At 40.4% G+C, this 19,520-nt stretch overlaps 2 protein-coding genes across 4 annotated transcripts; both read right to left on the reverse strand.

Annotated features, from left to right (window-relative positions):
- Positions 1–4,797: 4,797 nt before the first annotated feature.
- anxa2a (annexin A2a) lies at positions 4,798–9,096 on the reverse strand. 2 transcript variants are annotated; one of them, XM_069162614.1, is made up of 13 exons: positions 8,994–9,096; positions 8,315–8,372; positions 8,087–8,180; positions 7,616–7,710; positions 7,369–7,482; positions 7,138–7,228; positions 6,845–6,924; positions 6,701–6,760; positions 5,968–6,061; positions 5,763–5,858; positions 5,537–5,595; positions 5,173–5,295; positions 4,798–5,066 (listed from the first exon to the last, which is right to left on the reverse strand). In XM_069162614.1, exons 2-13 carry the CDS (start codon positions 8,360–8,362, stop codon positions 5,007–5,009), a joined length of 1,014 nt encoding a protein of 337 aa, XP_069018715.1. In that variant the 5' UTR covers positions 8,363–8,372; positions 8,994–9,096; the 3' UTR covers positions 4,798–5,006. The 2 variants fall into 2 exon arrangements, with proteins under 2 accessions (XP_069018715.1, XP_069018714.1); XM_069162613.1 differs by having other exon boundaries at positions 8,989–9,096.
- Positions 9,097–9,349: 253 nt separating this feature from the next.
- Positions 9,350–18,811, reverse strand: ice2 (interactor of little elongator complex ELL subunit 2). 2 transcript variants are annotated; one of them, XM_069163263.1, is made up of 15 exons: positions 18,696–18,811; positions 16,887–16,988; positions 16,390–16,747; positions 16,184–16,303; positions 15,949–16,083; positions 15,642–15,758; positions 15,124–15,283; positions 14,287–14,468; positions 13,390–14,200; positions 13,133–13,302; positions 12,887–13,016; positions 11,562–11,643; positions 11,271–11,321; positions 10,428–10,671; positions 9,350–9,741 (listed from the first exon to the last, which is right to left on the reverse strand). In XM_069163263.1, the coding sequence occupies exons 1-15, from the start codon at positions 18,707–18,709 to the stop codon at positions 9,613–9,615; spliced, it is 2,805 nt and encodes a 934-aa protein (XP_069019364.1). In that variant the 5' UTR covers positions 18,710–18,811; the 3' UTR covers positions 9,350–9,612. The 2 variants fall into 2 exon arrangements, with proteins under 2 accessions (XP_069019364.1, XP_069019363.1); XM_069163262.1 differs by having other exon boundaries at positions 13,390–14,203.
- Between the last annotated feature and the right edge of the window lie 709 nt (positions 18,812–19,520).

The raw sequence follows: 19,520 nt of genomic DNA on the forward strand, positions 1-19,520 counted from the left end.
AGAAAACAACAAAATCCTTTTGCCTTTTACTTCTTTCTTGCTATTTTTCTTCTGCTTCAAAGCCTGTAACTCTCTGCTGTGCCCCAGGGTTAATTAACATGAACCAAACAGTGAATGATCAGAGAGAATGGGAAATCTCTAAAGGTTAAGTGTCACATGGGAAGCGTGTTGTCAAAAGACGAAGAGGAGGTAGGCTATTTTTTTTTCCTGCACGTTCAAAATCAAAAGAAAGAGCGTCTGTGCAAAGGGAAGAAATTTGTAGACACCTTTCCAAAACTTTGCATTTCTCCTGTCAGAGGGGCAGAGCTTCACGGTCTGGCTTCAAACAATATCTGTAATTCCATGACATTTTGATGAACAAAAGAACTCTCCTCTTTCCTCTATAACTTGCTGATCTTTCAAAGGATTTGTTCCCCCTTTCTGGATATCATTATAATTCATTTTAGAGAAGTACACACAGCAGAATTTCATAATGCGATAAGCAAAAGCTGGTCGAAAAAAACACATCCATCACAAAGTTAATCACTGCTTTTATAGACCTACTCATTGAAATTGTGTCTCCTCTTGGTATTCCCGCAAGGAAAAAGAGAAAATGATTTCATGATCCACAGATATCCTAGATAGCATGTCTTGCAGGTGAAATAGTATGATTTCTCTCTGTAATAATTAACATGGGCTCCTCTTCTCTCCCTGTGGCTTGTCGCTGACATTTGGATCATGCTTGAGTGTCTGCCTTGCTGATTTCAATCTCTTGCATGAATGTGAGTCTGTCTCTGTGTGTGTGTGTGTGTGTGTGTGTGTGTGTGTGTGTGTGTGTGTGTGTGTGTGTGCAAAGGGTCCAGTGGCCAGTCTGACAAGGACATTGAAGACAGGGCCTGCCTTTAGCAGATGGGATTAAGCATCATGACAATATGGATTAGAGACCCCCTCAGTCAATCCCAAACCTTCAGCAGGTTAGAAGTTGGAAGCCAAATGCTGAAACACAAATTAGTCTTGTCAGTGTGTTTGTGTTCTTGCAAAACTGCATTATGTAAAGGGTCATATCTCACTCACCACTGAATAGATATTTGACAATTCCCAAATTTATCACACCGATCCATACATTTTGTCTGCAGTGACACACCGTATTGATTTACACCATGCTCCGAGGATGAAAACGCTTCAGAATGGTCACCTCATCCACTGTTGCAACAGGCCTTATTTAACATTATTACATTATGTATGCAGGCTTGAATATGGATAATGGATGAATCTAAAGCAAAGCAGTTTAATTACCCACCATCATTCTGTCTCACCTAGCTGCGGCGCATACATCTTATTAGCCACGGTGTAAATAAACATTAATATGCCACCCTGATAAAGTCTGTCCTCCCCCTTGCAGTTCTTGGTATGTTATCAGCATTGCTGCAAAGTCCACACACCCAAACTGATCCAGTGGCATGTGCAAACAACAGAGGAGATGCTGAAGCCAGGGCCAGACCATTACAACCACTTCACAGAAAATTATCATTAGTGCATCTGGCTTGAGGCCACACAACCCAATCAAAAGATTAAACTGTACACACAGTATTCATACGTGGATCCTGTATCGCTGTATGATTATAAAACAGAAACCCTGTGCTCCCATAATCTGTGTCAAAGAGTTGATCAAACCAAGTGGAGCACAACATTCTTAGCAAGTATCGTTCTTTGCCAGAGAATTCATTTTTGTGTGTTTGGTAGACCGGCGAGCAGCAGAATAGACACAGGGGATGAGGGACATCTCCGTGGGCCACCTGAGGAAGAGGAGGCGTAGATATATGTGGGCATATAGATATATAGCATGTAGGTTAACCAGCCACAGGGTATTCTAATTCTTTCAGCATAAGGCAATAGAGAGAAAGCTTCGAGCAAAGAGAAAACTCAGCATCCAGTCCGGCTCTGAGCATCAAACACTGCTGATCCGATAACCTACAGTCGAGTTACTGTATGTCTGCAGGCAGGCTTTTTAACAAACTGGATTGTGACTGGTATCACACATGACTGATTTAATGCACAACTAATAACAAAGCATTTTTTTTTAAGGCGCAACTGCACCTTATGTGTTTTTCCTGTATTAAACAGGCTGAAGTGAAGCAATAGATCCTTGTTGAGAATCTTTTTTGGCTTCTCAAGATGACAGAAGCTGAACTCTTCAAAGACAAAATTGTGTTGCATGTACACAAAGCTCTTTTATAAACTTCTCCATATGTCTTTTTTGTCTGCAGATGGACTGACTGCAGCCAAAACCCAAGAGGAGACAGGCCTTATTCTGCTCTCTTATGTTGTTTCAATCACCAGTCTACTGTACAAAGGAGGCAGCCTGATGGCATGATGAGTGCACAGCGCTCATCTGCCTGTGCTGTTGTCTCAGTTTGAGCCTCATAAAAGGAAGCGGGCCTGACGACGCCAGGGGCGAAGGATCCGGCTCTACGGTCTGAGCTGAGAAACATCAGCAGAGCTCCATTCTTTAGAAGGAGATGTCCTTCAGTGTGGTGCCAGCTCTCCCTGGGGCAGCAGCATAAGACACAGCCTCTTATTTACCATATACAGGATCTCTCCGCGCCCTTAATGAGCCAGGATATTCAGCATCACAGAGACAAAGGCCACGCTTTCACTGGAGAAGCTGTGGTTTTGCTGAATTAAATAATGATAATTAAGAAAATATTAATCAAACTCTGGCTCTCTCGGCTCTGTAGATGTGTTGAGGGAGCGGGTCTTCCAGCTTAGCCTGTAGGAGTTCTCATTTAGAGTATGCCTGCGACCTATAGAGCTGCAGGCAAACACACACACACACACACACACAAACACACACAGATGCACACAATTAAAAGCAGACCCTGGTGGCCCTCTACTCTATAATTAAACACCCTTTGGTGCTCTGCACAAAAATACCGAGCCAGGTTCAGATGTGTCAAGGAGAGAGGAGTGAAAGGAAACATTAGGAAGCTGTTGGTTCTCTACGTCGCAAGTTCTGTTCAATGCAATGAATTAATAAAAAGCACAAACTAATACCTTCCCAATGTGCAGTTGGTATGTCTGGCGGGCCAGCAGCAGCAGCAGCTATACAGCTGTACTGTGAAACTTTAATGCTGCTGGATGCCTAAAGCGCTGCCTGCTCGGCTCTTTCTCTGAGGTGGGGGTGTTGGGGCTTTTCACATATTCGATCTAACTGGGACAACTATTTGAAGAGAGAAAAAGATTTCTCTGACCTTTAAAAACACCAAGACACAGCTGCCTGACAGGTGGGAATGGTCACTGGATCTTTATCAACATAGATTATATTAAAAAAAAAAAAAAAAAAAAAGAATCCTCAGACAGCTTTTTCAAAGTATGAAGTAGTCAAACTCCTCTCAAATTCAAATGTTATTAGGTGATTATATGGTATTATTCCTCACCTTTTAGACTTTAGAGCGCTTGTCATTTGGCTCTAGTTGTTATGGTAATGTGAGGTATTCCATCTCCTTCCCAGCATGCTCTGTGTTTGACATTCATGGGGTTAAAGTCCTCTGAATGATGAAGTGCCAGTGTTTGGGACAGTAAATTGCATCGTTTCAATTGAGAAGAGAGTTCCCCTTGGGTTTGCTGGAGGTCCCCACGGGCTGGCCTTGAACAGAACAGCATGTTGTACATCCATATAAAAAAGGGAAAAATATGGTGGCACTTTTCTCTTTATGATTCAGAGATTAATCTGTCACCATATTCACGCATAAATCTCACTCCCTGCTTTGCAAAATACTGTTTTATCTTACTTTACACTATATTTTATTTTTTTATTGCCCATAAACACAAACCATCACAAAGGGCTAATGTTCTCATCAATATTATTACAAAATGATCATAAATCCACTGCCTTGTTAAAATTTGGAGCCATTTCTCTCCTCAGCTACTCAACCATTGGAAATATTAGACAGAAGCATTATTTTATCAGACAATTTCTCTCACAATAATAGATGATATTCTATCATATTTGAGCTACAGTATGCCACTTTATTTTCATTAGATTATTGCACTTTCCTTCCCATCCTTTCCTCATCACTGTGTTCAGCAGTACTGATCTTGCCTTTTGGGGCTATTTTTTTTTTTATACTTCAGTAGAAATGCCTTGACAACACTGTGGTGGTTATTTCATCCTGAGAGACCACAAACTAAACAGCAGAAACACGTTGTATAGATGCTTGTTTAGTGGTATGCAAATCATCTTTGCCGGAGGTAAAATTAACATTTTCAATTAAAATATTAGCACCAAACAAACACGGAAAAACACACTAATGATTAAATCATCTTGATATAACCTCTTAGTGGAAAATAAGGTGGATTTCTCAATTTGTTGTATGAAAAAGATGCAGTATCAATCACACGTTACTCTGCTTTCATAAAGTCATACATTTTTAAGATTGCAAATGGAGGTTTGCAGTTAAATGTTTGAATTTAAACAGTTGCCTTAATAATTTTTTGTTCTTAACATTCCCAACCTAAAACACAGTTCTGTTTATATCACTTGTGGAAATAAAATATATTGTCTAATTATTGTTTTTATTTATTTTCACTGACTTCACAACTGCTGATAATTAAGAGGGATGACAATAATGCAATACTAAAATGACATGTGTGGTCAAATATTTCATTATCTTTAAAATGTTAAAATCTCTGCCTTTCCTCAGCAGGTATGGAGGCACTACAGCTTTCTGTCCCTGCTTTTAATGCTACTTTATCACCCTCTGGTGGTTATCTGTGCAAACATCAATTTAGGATAAAATGAGAGGAGAGAAAATTAAGTAAGCAGGTTACCAACACAGCAACTTTATTACTTTATTGGTTCAGCATACATAAATGGTAATAAAGATTCTTCATCTATTCAAACTTTTCTCTTTGAACGTTACATTCAAATGTGTATGCAGAAAAATAAGACCGCTTTTGTTGCAGAGATTGTTCTAGGCATGATATTCATATTTCTATGGGTGGAAAGTGACACTGATGATCGACTTTTACTGGTCTGGTCCACAGAGGCCAAGCAGCACCTTCTGGTAGTCTCCCTTGGAATGTTCCTGCAGAAAAGAAAAGAAACAGAGCAGGTTAGAGAGGCTGCATGATAGAACAAGCTTTAGTGTAACTCGGTAACAGACCAGGGGGCTCGTTCTGAAATTCACTTACCATAATAGTCTGTTGCAGAGACTGTCCAAAGTTGGCCTTGTATTCAGAACAGATCTTCTTGAGGTCCACCTCACAGCGTGACACAATAATTCTGGTCACTATCTTCTCTTTGGCTCCTTTGCTCTGAGCAGACAAGCACAAGTCAGCACGTAAGTTGTACATGTTCTGTACTTAACTACAGCAGCTGATGCAACACTGTTGTAAGACAACTTTTGCCAAGTTTGGATTCTGTGTTCCTGCAGCAAAATTGCACTTTCAGAAGCAGATATATTTCTTACATCTGTTGGTAAAAACTAAAAAACTAAGTCTAGCCCTCCAACGAGCCACATTTCAACAAGAAGGAAAAGAGCAGCACTGTGAGTACCTTCATGGCTTCATTCAGTCTTTTGGCGAAGTACAGCTGCTTGTTCTCAAAGCACTGAACTGGAACAGAAGACAAACAGAATAAAAATCAACAATAGTTTTCTATTGGACAAATTATTTTCTTTTATAATTCTGGAGGGGATTCATAAAAAAAAACCTCATTGTTCATTCTATGTAGTCATTTATATAAAAAAAAAATATGATTTACTGATAAAAGATAAGTGTACCTAGCACCAGGAAAGACCTTTGCAAATCTCCTTTAACTTCCTTCACGATACTCTCCTGCATGTCGTAGGGGCTGTAACTCTTGTACCTCTGAAACACTTAAGAAGCATAAATGAAAAAGATGAACTTTGACAGGTAATGGGTACATTTGTACAATTTATGAACATTTTTGTATCAATAATGCCCTCAGAAAACATGGTGCAGTACCTTTTTGCAGGTGGGGTACGCTTCTCTCAGACATGATGGAGATCCAGGTCGGCACATCAGTTCCCTTTATCTTGACTCCAGCATCATAAAGGGCCTGAGTGCAATCAGCAAAACACCAGTAAACACTGCCATACTTTATCCTGTTACAGACTGATGCTTTTCGCAGAGAACTAATAACTCAATCAGATCTAAACAGCTTCCGTATTAAACACTTAAACAAGTGTCCACCTTACAGAAAAATAACAGGCGATCCCCTTGTTTTACACATTGGACACATGTGTATGACACATTTACCACATGTTGCAACATATGACAACACGAGTAAAATATGTGGACAAGTTTTCACATGGGAATCTACATGGCTTCACATATTACAGCAATAAAAACAAAACAAAAAACACGTTTCCCATGGGCAAAAAAACACGTTTTCACAATCACATTTTAGCACATGTAAAATTTCATGTGGTTGTTCTGTAAGGGCGTTATATGGCCGATTTACATTTTAACAGTAGGAGCTTACCGATAAATCTTAGTGGTACATTTGTCACTTGAAAAAGTTTTTAGTAGCTTGTGGAAGCCTTGAAGTTTATTTACAGTAACAGATGTTAGTTTTGTTGTTGCTCGGGAACAACATAAAACATTCACAGATGGAATCCTTTCCATTCCAGTGATACTGAATTTAATGCAAAAATTTAACTTTATATTCAAAGACAGAGTGAAAAGGCCGACTTACTCTGGCGTCTTCATCAATCTTTTCATAGTCTACAACAGAGGATGGTTCGGCTCTCTTGGTCTGCACAGAAAAATGACTCAGGTCAGTTTCAACTACATTTTGTTATGTTTATCATAAAGACAGACAGACATGGTCATATCTCACCTGCATAAGAGCCAAGAGCAGCTTAGCAAAGTTCCCAGAAGTATCACCAGCCACGTCTTTGTCCAGTTCCTTCTTGAACACTAAGAAACGGGTTTTTTTCCCCCTGTTAGGCATTTAGCTCTGTGCATATCCTGACCAGTCATATTGCTGCTGCATGTCTGCTCAAAGGTCATCCATGACATGACACACGACTTCAAATAGAGATACTGATACTCACAAAGAACAGGGACCTACGGGTGACACTTTATATAGGATATTAAAATGGACGAAAGCTTGGTATGTATTGAACTCACACTCTTTGTAGACCTTCTTGATTTCCACCAGCTCATGGCTGCTGCGTGAGCACAAAATCTCGATCAAAGTTTCTTCATCCGTTCCTAAGCCCTGCACAAGACAGAAATCGTGAAAATATAAACCGTCTAACTTCAAATTCATCAGAAGAAATATGCATATTTTGTCATTTTCCCAGTAGAGGGCAGTGTTACCCTTCCACTCAGTCCACTGATAAAATCGGAGTCCCTTACCTTTATGGATCCTCTGATCTCTGTGGCATCGTACTGAGTTGTGCTCTTCATCAGTCCGAGGATCACTGTTTCCAGCGAGCCAGACAGGGCTCCCTTCAGGGCTGAGATCATGTCCTAAAAATATATCAGCGTTACAGATTGTACTTATCATGTCCCATAATATAAAAAAAACACACACACACACACACACACACACACACATTGCAACTATGGAACAGTTTGGATTTTCTGTTTGGGCCTACTGTACCTTCTTTGCCTTCCTTTCATATGCAAAAGCAATGTCTCTCCTTTGGACATAGGTCCGCTGTGTTAGGATGTCAATAATGGTCTGCTCATCCACTCCTGATGTGAAGAATATACATCAATATTAGAGGGCTTGGTAATAAAGATAGCTTGCTTTAGCACACGACGTGGTCAGAAGGTATTTTTCCACATATTCTCATTTGTAGAGAAACGTCTCTCCACATAGATCACATTCTTCATCACTACAAAATGGTGGGCGGTTGAAGAGTTAGCGGTGTGACTGCTGCCAACAGCTCTCAGTCAGTGGCCAGAGCAGAGCTGTGCCAGCGCTGAGGCAGGCATGGAGGTGTTCCCTGCATGGTCAAAACATTTTAAGCCGCGATGCTGACTCACAAATACCAGCTGCTCATTTGCAGCAAAAACTTGCAGAGGCAGGCACTGATTCTTTACAGAGACGCACAGTTTGGTATCTTGCCTTTGGTTTTGATGGCAGTCTCTACTCTGGCAGCATCTCTGTCTGGGTCAAAGTCCATAGCGGGTACCACTGTGGGGAACGTGGGTTCATGGGCCTGAGGATTCAAAGCATATCAGTGTGAGAGAAAAGCACCATCCCATTATTAAAACATATTGTATGCAATATGTCCAGTGTTTGTGAAATACTTTGTGTATTATGTTTTTTCATAACATGAAAATATGACATTACCCCAATGTTGAGAGACAGCTGTCCCAGAAACTCTGATACCAAAGCCATTTTGATTCTCCTGAAAAATATGAAATGTTGTTATCAAATCTCGTTGTAATCCCTTCACTTACTTGTCTGAACCGAGAGGTCGTGTTTATTTTGACTGAAGCTATAATCACTGGAGCCAGTAAAGCAGAGAGACTAAATTCATTAAGTTGCTTCTGGTACAAATGAGTCACTGCAGACAACTTTATTAATCTTATCACCGGTAATTTTCTTAAATGCTTTGCCATGCTCACATTCAGAATAGTTACTTGTGAAAATGGTCAGTTGACAATATGCCAAGTCTTTCAAATCCTCGTTCATTGTGACACATCCATAAGAGTTTAACTAAAGTGACACGCCCTGGAAAAAGTCCGACTGTTCCAGTCTGGTATGACAACAGAGTACATTCACATGGACACAAGAAAAGTAATCTGAGAACTAAAGCTGGAAGGCAGGAATTCAATATTAATAACATCTCAGAGAAAGAAGGTGAAACTGCTTTCACAAGCTGAATGGAAATTGTATGGAATTCAAGTCATTTATCACAACTCATGAATGAAAGTTTACCATCAACTTTTCTGTAAACTTAATCTAAATCACAAATCAAGTTATTAAATGAAATGTTCACATGTATAATGTTACCAACTTACCTTACTGGTAAACGTTGAGATGGTTCAGAGCTTTGTCCTGGTGATGTTTAAGCAGAATGGGTGTGGAGGTTCAACTTTTCAGACATACAAGAAGGATTCCTCTTTCACCACGCCTGACTCAGATTCCTCCCCTTTCCATGCTCTCATGACTCCACCCTAATCCACTCCAAGCCACTGAAAGTTCAAGCCATCCAGTGTAAAGTTTTAAAGCTTTGAATAATACATGTGTGTGTGTGTGTGTGTGTGTGTGAGAAACTTTACAAAGTGACTGCAGCTCTGTGCCTTCAGGAGATTTTCAAGATGGTGTCTAATCCTGATTTCACACAGTCCAGATGTTACAGACAGTTACCACACGCCCATATGAACATTCAACGTTTATTGTTGCTTTATACAAAAATAGCCCTGAACAAAATTTAAACATGAAGTACTGAGTGTGTTTTGTTTAGGCGCTTCAGCATTCACATCGATATTTAAGGACAATATACAACATAAAATCTTAAAACATTGGGGTTTCCTTTCATTTAATTTCCTTTGGAGTACAAGTCAAGTCCTCCCCCTGACTTAACTAACCAATGACATGAAACAATAAGACTGACATGGAGTTAAATCTGTTGATAAAAGATATTAAACCGACTTCTGAATTAGCTTTTTTAAATATCTGTTGCGCTTGGCCGCACGTTTTTTCTTCTTCTTCTTCGCGTTGCCTTGTGCATCCGAGTTGTTCTTCTGCCCAGCTCCAGGGTGGTGAGACTCCTTGGTAGGACAGAAAAGGGTACAAATGTTCTACATTAGTATTTCTGACACTAAAATCAAGTGGCATCACACACAATACGCCGAAACAATATTTTGTTCTTCATTCTCAGAAGCACAACCGTCAGTGGCAAGTGTTGACAATTCAAATGCCCAGCTGAAAACTGGTTGTTATTCGGAGTCCTTTCCTCTGCTGAATGACAACTTAAAGGTGTGTTAACGTCTTCACTATGTTGACTTTTCAGGCATCCAACGAATGTCTCGGAGCATACAACAATAAACCTTGCTGAGCTGCTGCCAATATTGGTATGTTCTCTATTGTCTCAGTTTTGGTTTGCTCAGCACAGCTATGCAGTGTTCCACTGGTTCAGTTTGTCTCATAAGAAAACAACCAGGCTTTGCACTAACCAACTTAGAGGAGAAAGAAATTCTTGAAAAGCCATGATAAATGAAAGCGTGTTTGTGTGGTTGGTGTGTGTGTGTGTGTGTGTGTGTGCGTGTGTGTGTGTGTGTGTGCGTGCGTGTGTGTGTGTGTGCCTGGACTTCCCAGACATTAACCAATTAACACTTCCAACAAACTTACATCATTGAAATTGCCAGTATTTGTCTAGCCATGACAGTCATTGTTGTGTTTTTTCACAATTCCCTCTATCGACACAGTAACTATGGCGACAAAATCTAATACACACCTGTGGGAGTGGTTTTGGTGGAAATGTGCAGGGAACCCGGCCATGTTTTTGGTGGAAGGGCAGGAGCACAGCTGGATCAACAGGTATCCAGGGCACGGAGCCAGAGGTCGGGGGTTGTGGAACGGAGCTGTGGACCTGCTGTAGGTTGTATGCTCCCCGACTCGCATTTCCATTAGCTGCTTTTAATAAGGTCACAAAAGGTTCCCCAGCTTTGTGCACAATCAGGTATTGTCCTTCGCCCAACCTACAACACCAAATGAAGTCACTGAGGGCGTGCTAAAGTCAGAACCCACACAAACATGTAGCACTGCAAGGAGGTCTTGTTTCCTGCCTGAGCAACATCAGCCTTGAGAAAGCAGAAGGTGATGCATCTATTGTGTCGTTGAGTAATCGATTGTGTAATTCTCCAACACAAATATGAAAGCTGACTGATGTCATATTTTCAGACCGAGGTTAAAAAACAAAACAAAACAAAAACAAAAAAAAAACGGAACTGTACAGCTTGAACGCAGCTTCAACACAGATGTGTACAGATAATTCATCTCCAGATATTCTGCAACTAAACAACTGATTTTAAGTAAAAGACCTGATGTTAAATCAAATGTTGACACTTTTTACACATTAACAGTGTGTTTGCATCACCAATTCATTTAAAGCTGCCGCATTAAAGCAAAAGATTCAAACCTCACCTAAACAAACATTCTTTCTGCACAAGTAACTTCATTAACAATCTTACAAGTTATTACGTTTGCGATAAAAAAAGGAGTGGAATGAGTGTGGGAGAGGCTCAGCACTTCTAATCTACAAACATAACTAAGACCATGAATGTCTGCAACAACTTACCCACTTAGCTTTTTCAGTAGGTGGTGCAGTATATTCAGCGACTTGGAAAGCCTGTGGATGGAAAAGAGACATCACCAAGTTTCAGTCAGCCTACTTTGGTTGGGATCAAAATTTCAACAGAATCTCTTGACGACCAAAACAGGTGATGGCAGCTACCGCTGATGAAAAGGCCTAGAGTTTTGATAAACTGAATGTCAAAACGACAACAATTACATCTTAAGTAACATAATCGTTATGAAGCGATTAGGCTAATCCAATCCACCCGCAAAGTGCTGTTCTGTCAACACTCACTTGAACCCACAGATGTTCTGCTTCCAGTCGTCAGGCAGCTTTCTCACACGAGCTACTTTTGATGTGTGCGCATTGATGTGAGCTACAGAGTCAGAGAGGGAGGGTGAAGATACAGAGGGAAAACAACAAGAGCCGGTGAGCGTGCACGTCAAGAGCTTCACTCCATCATCCACGCCATTCCGAGAGCTTGCAAAGTCATTTTGTGTATGGTGGTTTGCCAACATGGTCACGAGCTTGAGTCGGTGGAGAGAAAAGCTTGTTGGTCCTCTCTGCTTTCCTGCCTCCCACTCCAGCTGGTTAGGTCTCCTTATTTCAACAGTGCCTCCCTTCAATTATGGAGTGTTTTAGAGCTGGCAGCCACAGCCGTAAATACACAATTGGGGAATGCCACATGATAAACCACATGATGAACTACGTCCCACTAAACAAAGAGGGAAGTCTTTTTTTTCAGTCTTGTTGCTTAATGTCGTTAACTGGGAGATATTCTATATTTTTTCTATAGCTGAAATATGATCACCCTTTCCTGCCTGGCTGTTCCTTTTCATAGAATACTAAACTAACATGAGCACGTTGTTCATTTTTGTTTTTTAAACTGAAAGATTCTCTTTAAAAAAAACTTAAAAACAAAATCAAGGGTCTCGGGTCCCTCATACAGGCTTATACCCACCTCTTTAGCAAGGCTATATTTACAGCAGTGAAGTTGAACATGAGAAAACATTAAACTGTATGTCAACAACAGAAAAGGACGGTGAAGATGTATAACTTATAAAACTTTCTTTTTGAAAGTCTACCCATTAGGGAGAAGAAAAAAAAACATCCATATGGAGGGACAGACAAAGCCTGCATAAGTAAACAAGTCAGAAAACCTAGTTCAAACAGGTAAGCAGCACATGCTCACTGACAATATGCATTAAGGGAATAGAATTGAGGATAAAAACAACATTTAGCTGAGCTGTGCACATGGCATTCTTAGTAATTCCCTACAATCAGATGTGGCTGTAGTTATGGCAACAGAGTAAACTTTGCCACTACACAGCAGGGTAATGACTCATCCAAAGACTATTCCGCTGGTTTGTGGGGGGATCTGCCTTGTGGACTCTACTAAACTCAGTGAGGGCAAGAAACAAGAAACAAACTTTTTTTTTTTTTTAAAGTTCCATGAATGTTACTTTGACTATTCTCTTGGCACTTATGTTGAAAAATGAAAGGTGATGAGGCTACTCCTATAACCTTATATTGAGAGCAATTTGGGGCACAGTGCTGCTTTGATTTGAACACAATTCACAAAGAAAAGGATTGCAGGTAACAGTGATTAAAAACTTTACCTATGTAAGGTACTGTGCTGGAGTGGAGCAGTGTCTCTGTCCACAGCTGGCATACCTCACTGCTTGTTAGACACTCAACACCATAAGTCAACTGGTACTCCAGCTTGGGCAAGACTTGAACTGGCACAAACTATTAAAGCAGAGCACAATGGACATAAATAACTGTTGCATATCATTTTTATACAATAATATATGACGTAAAACTCTTTGAAACCCCTGGAGGATGTAATGTAGGAGCATGTTTACCTGGTTTTCACCGTTGCCCACTCTTCTTGTATGGGTCAGTAAGACAGAGCTGCGCACCATAAGCAGCAGTTCCTGCAGACTGTAAAGCTTATAGATCAGGTTGCCCTCTGCTGGAGCCTCGTAATCCTGTTCATCTTCAGCACTGGCCTGCAGGTCTTGCGAGAGTATTTCTGAGTGGGGGTTAAAAGGACATTGCGTATTAATCAAGTCATACAGACACAAATCAATCCATGAAATGATTATCAATTGACACTAACTTTTGTGCTCTGTGGTTTTAATGCTGACAGGATGACAGGAGGATTCGTGAGGCGCAGCACAGGTCTCGCCATCCCCGTTCTGGTTTCTCTCCAAATACGAGGACACACAGGGTTTAACCAGGGATGTTGGATGAGAGGGAACTAAGGGTTCTGCACATCGGGTGGATGACTTAGTAGGGCATTTGGCTGTGTCACTGGCAGACTTGAACATGGCCGTCTGCATGCGCAGGATCTCGCCTAACTGGTCCCCGGGTACCTTTCCCCTATTGACTTGTCGCCTGCCCCTTGTAACTTTATTAGGGGAAGACGACTCTGAATTTACAGGGGTGGACTCGGAGGCAGGGGTAAGTGGGGGGTCGGAAGAGCATGTTGTGGTGTGAGGCTTGGTTTGTTTTGCAGTTGTTGCACTTGGAGACACAGAATCATCAATAACCAGCTTCTCATCATCCGAGTCTCCAGCAAACGGTAGGTCTTGATCACTTTCCTGGGCCGGGTCCTGTCTCATCGGTTCGGTGTTTGGTACAACAGCCTCACTCACAATTGGCTGAGGTGTCTCTGGTACGGGATCGTTGATGTATCTGTGTGAACTGCTGCTGGCACGCACAAGATGTCCACTGTCCTCTTTAGTCTCACTTAAAAAGGGGAGACTTGTGGCCGTCTTACTTTTAATACATCCATCCGTCTCATTCTGTATTTTTGGAATCATGGAGGTTTTACTGTCTGTTGTCTCCCCAAATGTCTCCAGGTCAGTGAGGTCCACGTCAAAGTCAAGACCGGTGTTTTCAAATGACACACAATTTCTCCTTGAGCTCTTCTGATTCAGAAACAAAAGAGAAAGAATGAGACCAGGTATACAATACGATACATACAACTACTACTATTTGCATGTCAACATACCGATGAGAGCTGCTGCTCATTCGTAGGAAGCTCGGTCATCACATGGAACACATTTCTAGTATTATTTTTCATGATGGAGAGCTTCAAACTCTCCTCGTGGTAGATATGACTCCTCTCTCTGACTGTCATTTCAGTCTTTAGGAGGGGTGAGTCTATGTACACAGTCTTCCTCTGAATACTGGCTGTAAAGAAGACATAGAAGATAAAAGATGATGTGAAACAGCACCACCATGAGGCCACTCTCTATTAAAACTGTATCAGATGACGTTACCGTTACATGCTGCATATATTTCACAAAAATAATCAGATATGTCTCAGCGATCAAGCAAAATCAGAAGCAACTTCAGTATACGCACTGCAAACGGTAGGTGTAAAACTATTAACCTTGTGTTGTATGTATTGATTCTTGTCTACGAATCAATGCATTTAAACATCTATTAAACAAGCTAAAACTATAAGGTTACATTCTTTGTTGATGCTTTCAAAATCCAAATCTACAAATCTAATGAGAAAAACCAGCAGTTAACCGTCTAAAATCCAATCAAGCACACAGTTAACATAAAAAAAAAAATGTTTTTGTTTATACAAATCTCACTGTACCGCACACTACTGTTTCTAATCCGTCTTCTTCTTTTGTATTACTGTGGTCATATGAACCAGAGGTCTCCATTTACCAACACCTGTTTCAGACAGGATGAAAAAGGGTGACACTGTGTGCCTCTTTTTGGCGTGGTAGCTATATTAAGCATTTTACATATTGGAAGCAAATGTTAAATGGGCTACGATTAAGCCAACTTCCATCACGACAGTCTGAGCGGCCAACTGATGACGATGTACCTTTTCCTGGGTTTACTTTTACCCAAACAGGCAGCTCCCATTGCTCCCTGAAGTCAGGGCCGTGGTTGTCCAGCAGCCTGACCAAGGCATCTCGAGTCAGACACACATGAGGCTCATAGAGAGCACACAGCTTCTCGGCATTCCCATCACTGCTGATTGTCTGGAGAGAAAAAGAGGAAAGGGTCATGCTACCAGAACATCTGTTGCATCAGTCAAACAAATACTAGTGGATACACAACTGTGTACAACTAAATGGACTTTGATAGTACTGTATGCATGTGTGTGTGTGTGTGTGTGTGTGTGCGTGTGTGACCTGCTATCTTTCAAAAAAGACAATTAGCGCTGGCATTGCTGAGCAAGACATGAACACCCTCTGGTGTCTTTTGTGAAAATTGCAAGAGCTGAAATGGAGTTACAATAGACCTGCGGTCATGAATCCCATTCTAGCAGTAAAATATCTCTGTGACTTAATTTATTGGAGCAATTAAAAAAAAAAAAAAAGTGAGACAATTGCTTACAGCGTGCATGTCCTTAGCTTTTTTAGCTGGGGGATTCTCTGATGAAACACTCTGATAATCCGATGCAAGCTGTGCATCAGCAGGCAATATCTTGTGTTCTGTAACAGTCACATCGCCCTGGAGAAATAAAGGGTACAAATATGGAAATGAAGGAAGTAAATCAACACTAAAAAGACTGACTTTGCAACTCAACACTTGAAAGGGAGTATTAAAAAACTGGACAATGACATTTCTGAAAAATGTAAGAATATGAAGTGGTAATTCTACACTTCTTGGATAAGAACAGTACTTCAAAAAAGAACATTACCATGATGAGCAGCTGTTTTTCAAAGGTCAACGCTAGCCCCGGATTGAATGTTCCCCCTGTCAAACTGGTCATCTCATGGATCTGATACAGCTGAGGAAGCATCTTAATGCACTCTAAACAGACCTCGAAGAAATCCTGAAAAACACATTTGGGCTCAATTACTTATGGACACAAACCACTCACAGCTGACGACAGATGAAATCCTGGTGGTGGCCGTCTTACTTTTCACACATACCTCTGAATATTGCATAGCTCCTTGTGATATGAAGCTGTAGTCGGCAGCACATATTTGAGCCACGTCTTGCAGGTATTTCATGAACAGCATCACTTCATTGTCCACTCGTGTCTTTAAGCTCTGAAATATTAACACAGATGATGTGAAACGGCAGTGCAACTACAACTAGCAGGAGTAAAATACCATTAAGGAGCAAATTCTGGTACCTGAGGAGGAAACCTGTTTTTCTTATTCGTCACAATGTCAACATACATCTTCTGTTCTTTGCTGGAAAGGTTGGACATGTAGGGGAAAGGCAGTCTGGGTTCAGGATATGGAGCATTGGCATCACTCTTAAGCTGCTTCTTTTTTGTTCTTGATCGTTTGGTGTCTTTGCAGTCTTCTGTGCTTTCAGCCGCATTGGCTGCACAAGGATCATCACTATCACAGCTCTGCTGGCTGGACACTTGGCTGCTGATGCAACTGTTGTCTTTAAAGTGTGCAGCCTCTCCTACGGAAGAAAGGCAGGAGGCTTTTGCAGCCCCAACATCACAGTCCTGTTTTATGGTGGAATTCTCCACAGGACTTGGAGAAGGAGAAATAAAAATCAAGGGAAATGTGTCAAATAAACACTCACTGGTTAGCCTTTAATAACACAGTGGAAATGCACCTGAACTTGTATTTTTTTTAATGTATTATTTCAAATATCAATTTAATGACATACCTGTGGAGAAAGTTCCATAGTTCTCTGATATTAGGTGCAAGGGAATATTTGTCATAGAGGTCTCTGGTAAAGAAAGGAACTTCAGGGACGGGATCGTCCTCCCTTAAATTAAACGAAGAAAGTAAATATTTTTAGAGCGCCTCGTCTTTACATTGGGAAGGATTTACATTGTTTTTTTGCATGCAAAAACTTAGCTGGGGTCTCCAAGTTGCTGTTGTAGGATAGTGTGCACAATCAATTACTCTATATTATAGATGACTCAGGTGTACCTGCACTCTTTTCAATTTCCCAAAATATACCACTATTGAGTCGAGGTTTGTGTGAAAGCAAAATATTTACATTAAGCTGTTAACTTCATTTAAAAGGTTTACTGTAAAAACGAATTACAGAATCCATCATAATAACTTGGTCTTAGCTCAACTTATCTCGCTAAGACCAAATAACTCATTCTGACAGCTACTTGGCATGATGTCATCAAAAGAGATTTCATCTAAAAAAGCCAAGCATGTCAGCTACTAAAACATGATCATTTCCAACAACAATGAATATTCAATATTTGATTTTCCAGAAGACACGAATAATACCACTTAACAGAAATAACATCATCCAATAAAGATGTCCAGTGTTATATAATGTAAGGTTATATTACACTACAACATACAGCATATCTTCAACTTGTGTCTATATTATTACATCATTTACTAACCAAACACACATTCATTATCACACCTGCTAATAAAATGCATAAATGTATTAAGTCAAACAAACGAATAAAACACCACATCATACTGAACACACCGTTTGACACTGGATGAGCAGCAAGAAAGCAACCAGCCGTGGGTGAGAGGGAGAAATAAATCTGTATTTACTGGCAGCATTCATTTTGTGTTGACTGTTGTAATGTTACTTTTGTTGGCCTCTGATCATGCATCCTTTTTTTTGGATCAACTCAAACTTAACATTGTTTGAAATAGCAAAGGCGGAAACAACACACCAAAAAAAAAAAAAAAAGTAACATTACTTGTTTTTGTGTTTTGTGATAATGCCAACTGTTATATTTTGATATATATGTTTTTTTTGCATTATTATAACTAAATTTTCAATAATGGTATTCAATTATCAGCTAAACAGCATGAACCAATTAAACCTATTCATACGTCCGGTACAACGCAGGCAACTTCCCGTTACAGCCTTCAAAATACCAGCTAACAAAACGTCGTTGTGATAATTTGTAATATTTGTCGAGTAAAATCACATCCACAATTAAACGAGGAGCGAGGATACATATCCCTGTTTATTTAACGCAATAAATAAAATCACGTCAAGAAAAGCGACAAAAGTGCGACGTCTTCTCAAATCTGGCTTAAACCTTTCTAAAAACTAAGTTACGTCGTCTAATCCGAACATATTTCTGTGACTTTGCAACAACAACAACAAAAAAAAAAAACACTTCTTATTTAACTTTATTGGATTAAAAAAAACCTCGTGTGTTAAATGTTGTTAACTTATTATTGACTTCCTGTTTTGTTGAGGCAGCGTGACTACCAGCTGTCCAGTTAGCCCTGTGCAGCCACGTTGGGTCCTCCCTGGTTTCAAACACGTCTTTGAGGGCGACGAGCAAAAGTCAACTAACACCACCGCAGGCGGACACTGAACGGGATTAAGTCCGATTAGGAGCATTTTTTATTATACAAGTGGGAAAATGTTTGGTGAACGCAGTTAGCTGTGAGCCACGACACCACTGAGTGATCACGGGCACAAAAACAAAAATATAAGGATTGTATCTTGTAGTAGTGAAATACTACTTACCATACCAGCTCCATTGTTGTTACTTTTGGTGGTGTGCAGGAATGACAACATTGAACCTACTGTAAATATCTGGTGTTGTTACCGTGAGCGTTGCCGGTTTACACGTTTGACGGGCGTCATTCTTCTTCGTCTACCGAAATTATGCAGACATTAAAGCGCTTTGTGCACCTTGCTGCCCCCCTCCGGATATTACCGAGAATGGACTTTATTGAATATTTGGTCCATGAATAAGGTAATCTGCAACTCTGCTTTGGTGCTCCGCAGCCTTAATATCTACCACTGAAAGAGAAGTTCAACTTCACCCACCAGCAGCACCTGACTCTCCAGCTCACGTCTTAATTATTTTCAATTTCACTTCAGGGCGTTTAACATTAAAAAAAAAAAAAAGTACCTCATAGCAGAACCTTGCAACATCACAGAGAGGAACCCAACAATTAAACAAGTCCCACATCTGTGATAGTTGGAAGTTTCTTGTTCCTTCACTGACTTGGACCCAATTTATGACCAGAGTCTACAGCCATCTCTATAGGCCTACTATATGAATAAAAGTAATCCCCATACTGTCTTCAGTTTCACTCTGAGGGTCTGTGAAATCTGACTAAACCTGGAGGTGTGAGTCACATTTCTAATACAGATACTGTTATGGAGATCTTACAATTTGCACGTCTCATGCACTAAACTTTATGTGTATACACCATTGTTTTGGTGAGGTGGATGAAAATGTAACTAAAATCTAAAACTCCAGAGGTAATAGCTTTTGAGCATTATTTGTGCACAAGTATCTCAAAATGTTCTTTTTGGTTTTCTTATTATGAAAAGGCTGTC

This window comes from Embiotoca jacksoni, unplaced genomic scaffold (genome assembly GCF_022577435.1).
Source record: "Embiotoca jacksoni isolate LCO1_2020_lvr unplaced genomic scaffold, fEmbJac1.0.p SCAF_3, whole genome shotgun sequence".
Classification (NCBI taxonomy): domain Eukaryota; kingdom Metazoa; phylum Chordata; class Actinopteri; family Embiotocidae; genus Embiotoca; species Embiotoca jacksoni.

Bases quoted from the DNA above. Each gene is read 5' to 3' on its own strand.
- anxa2a (XM_069162614.1), bottom strand. From the start codon at position 8,362: ATGGCTTTGGTATCAGAGTTTCTGGGACAGCTGTCTCTCAACATTGGG. The intron at 6,062-6,700 runs GTAAGTCGGCCT...GATTGCACTCAG, and splicing joins AGATTGATGAAGACGCCAGA to GCCCTTTATGATGCTGGAGT. The intron at 5,067-5,172 runs GTAAGTGAATTT...TCTTTTCTGCAG, and splicing joins CTCTGCAACAGACTATTATG to GAACATTCCAAGGGAGACTA.
- ice2 (XM_069163262.1), bottom strand. The intron at 16,304-16,389 runs GTACCAGAATTT...TTAATATTTCAG, and splicing joins AAAACAGGTTTCCTCCTCAG to AGCTTAAAGACACGAGTGGA. The intron at 14,469-15,123 runs GTACATCGTCAT...TCTTCTTTACAG, and splicing joins AAAAGTAAACCCAGGAAAAG to CCAGTATTCAGAGGAAGACT.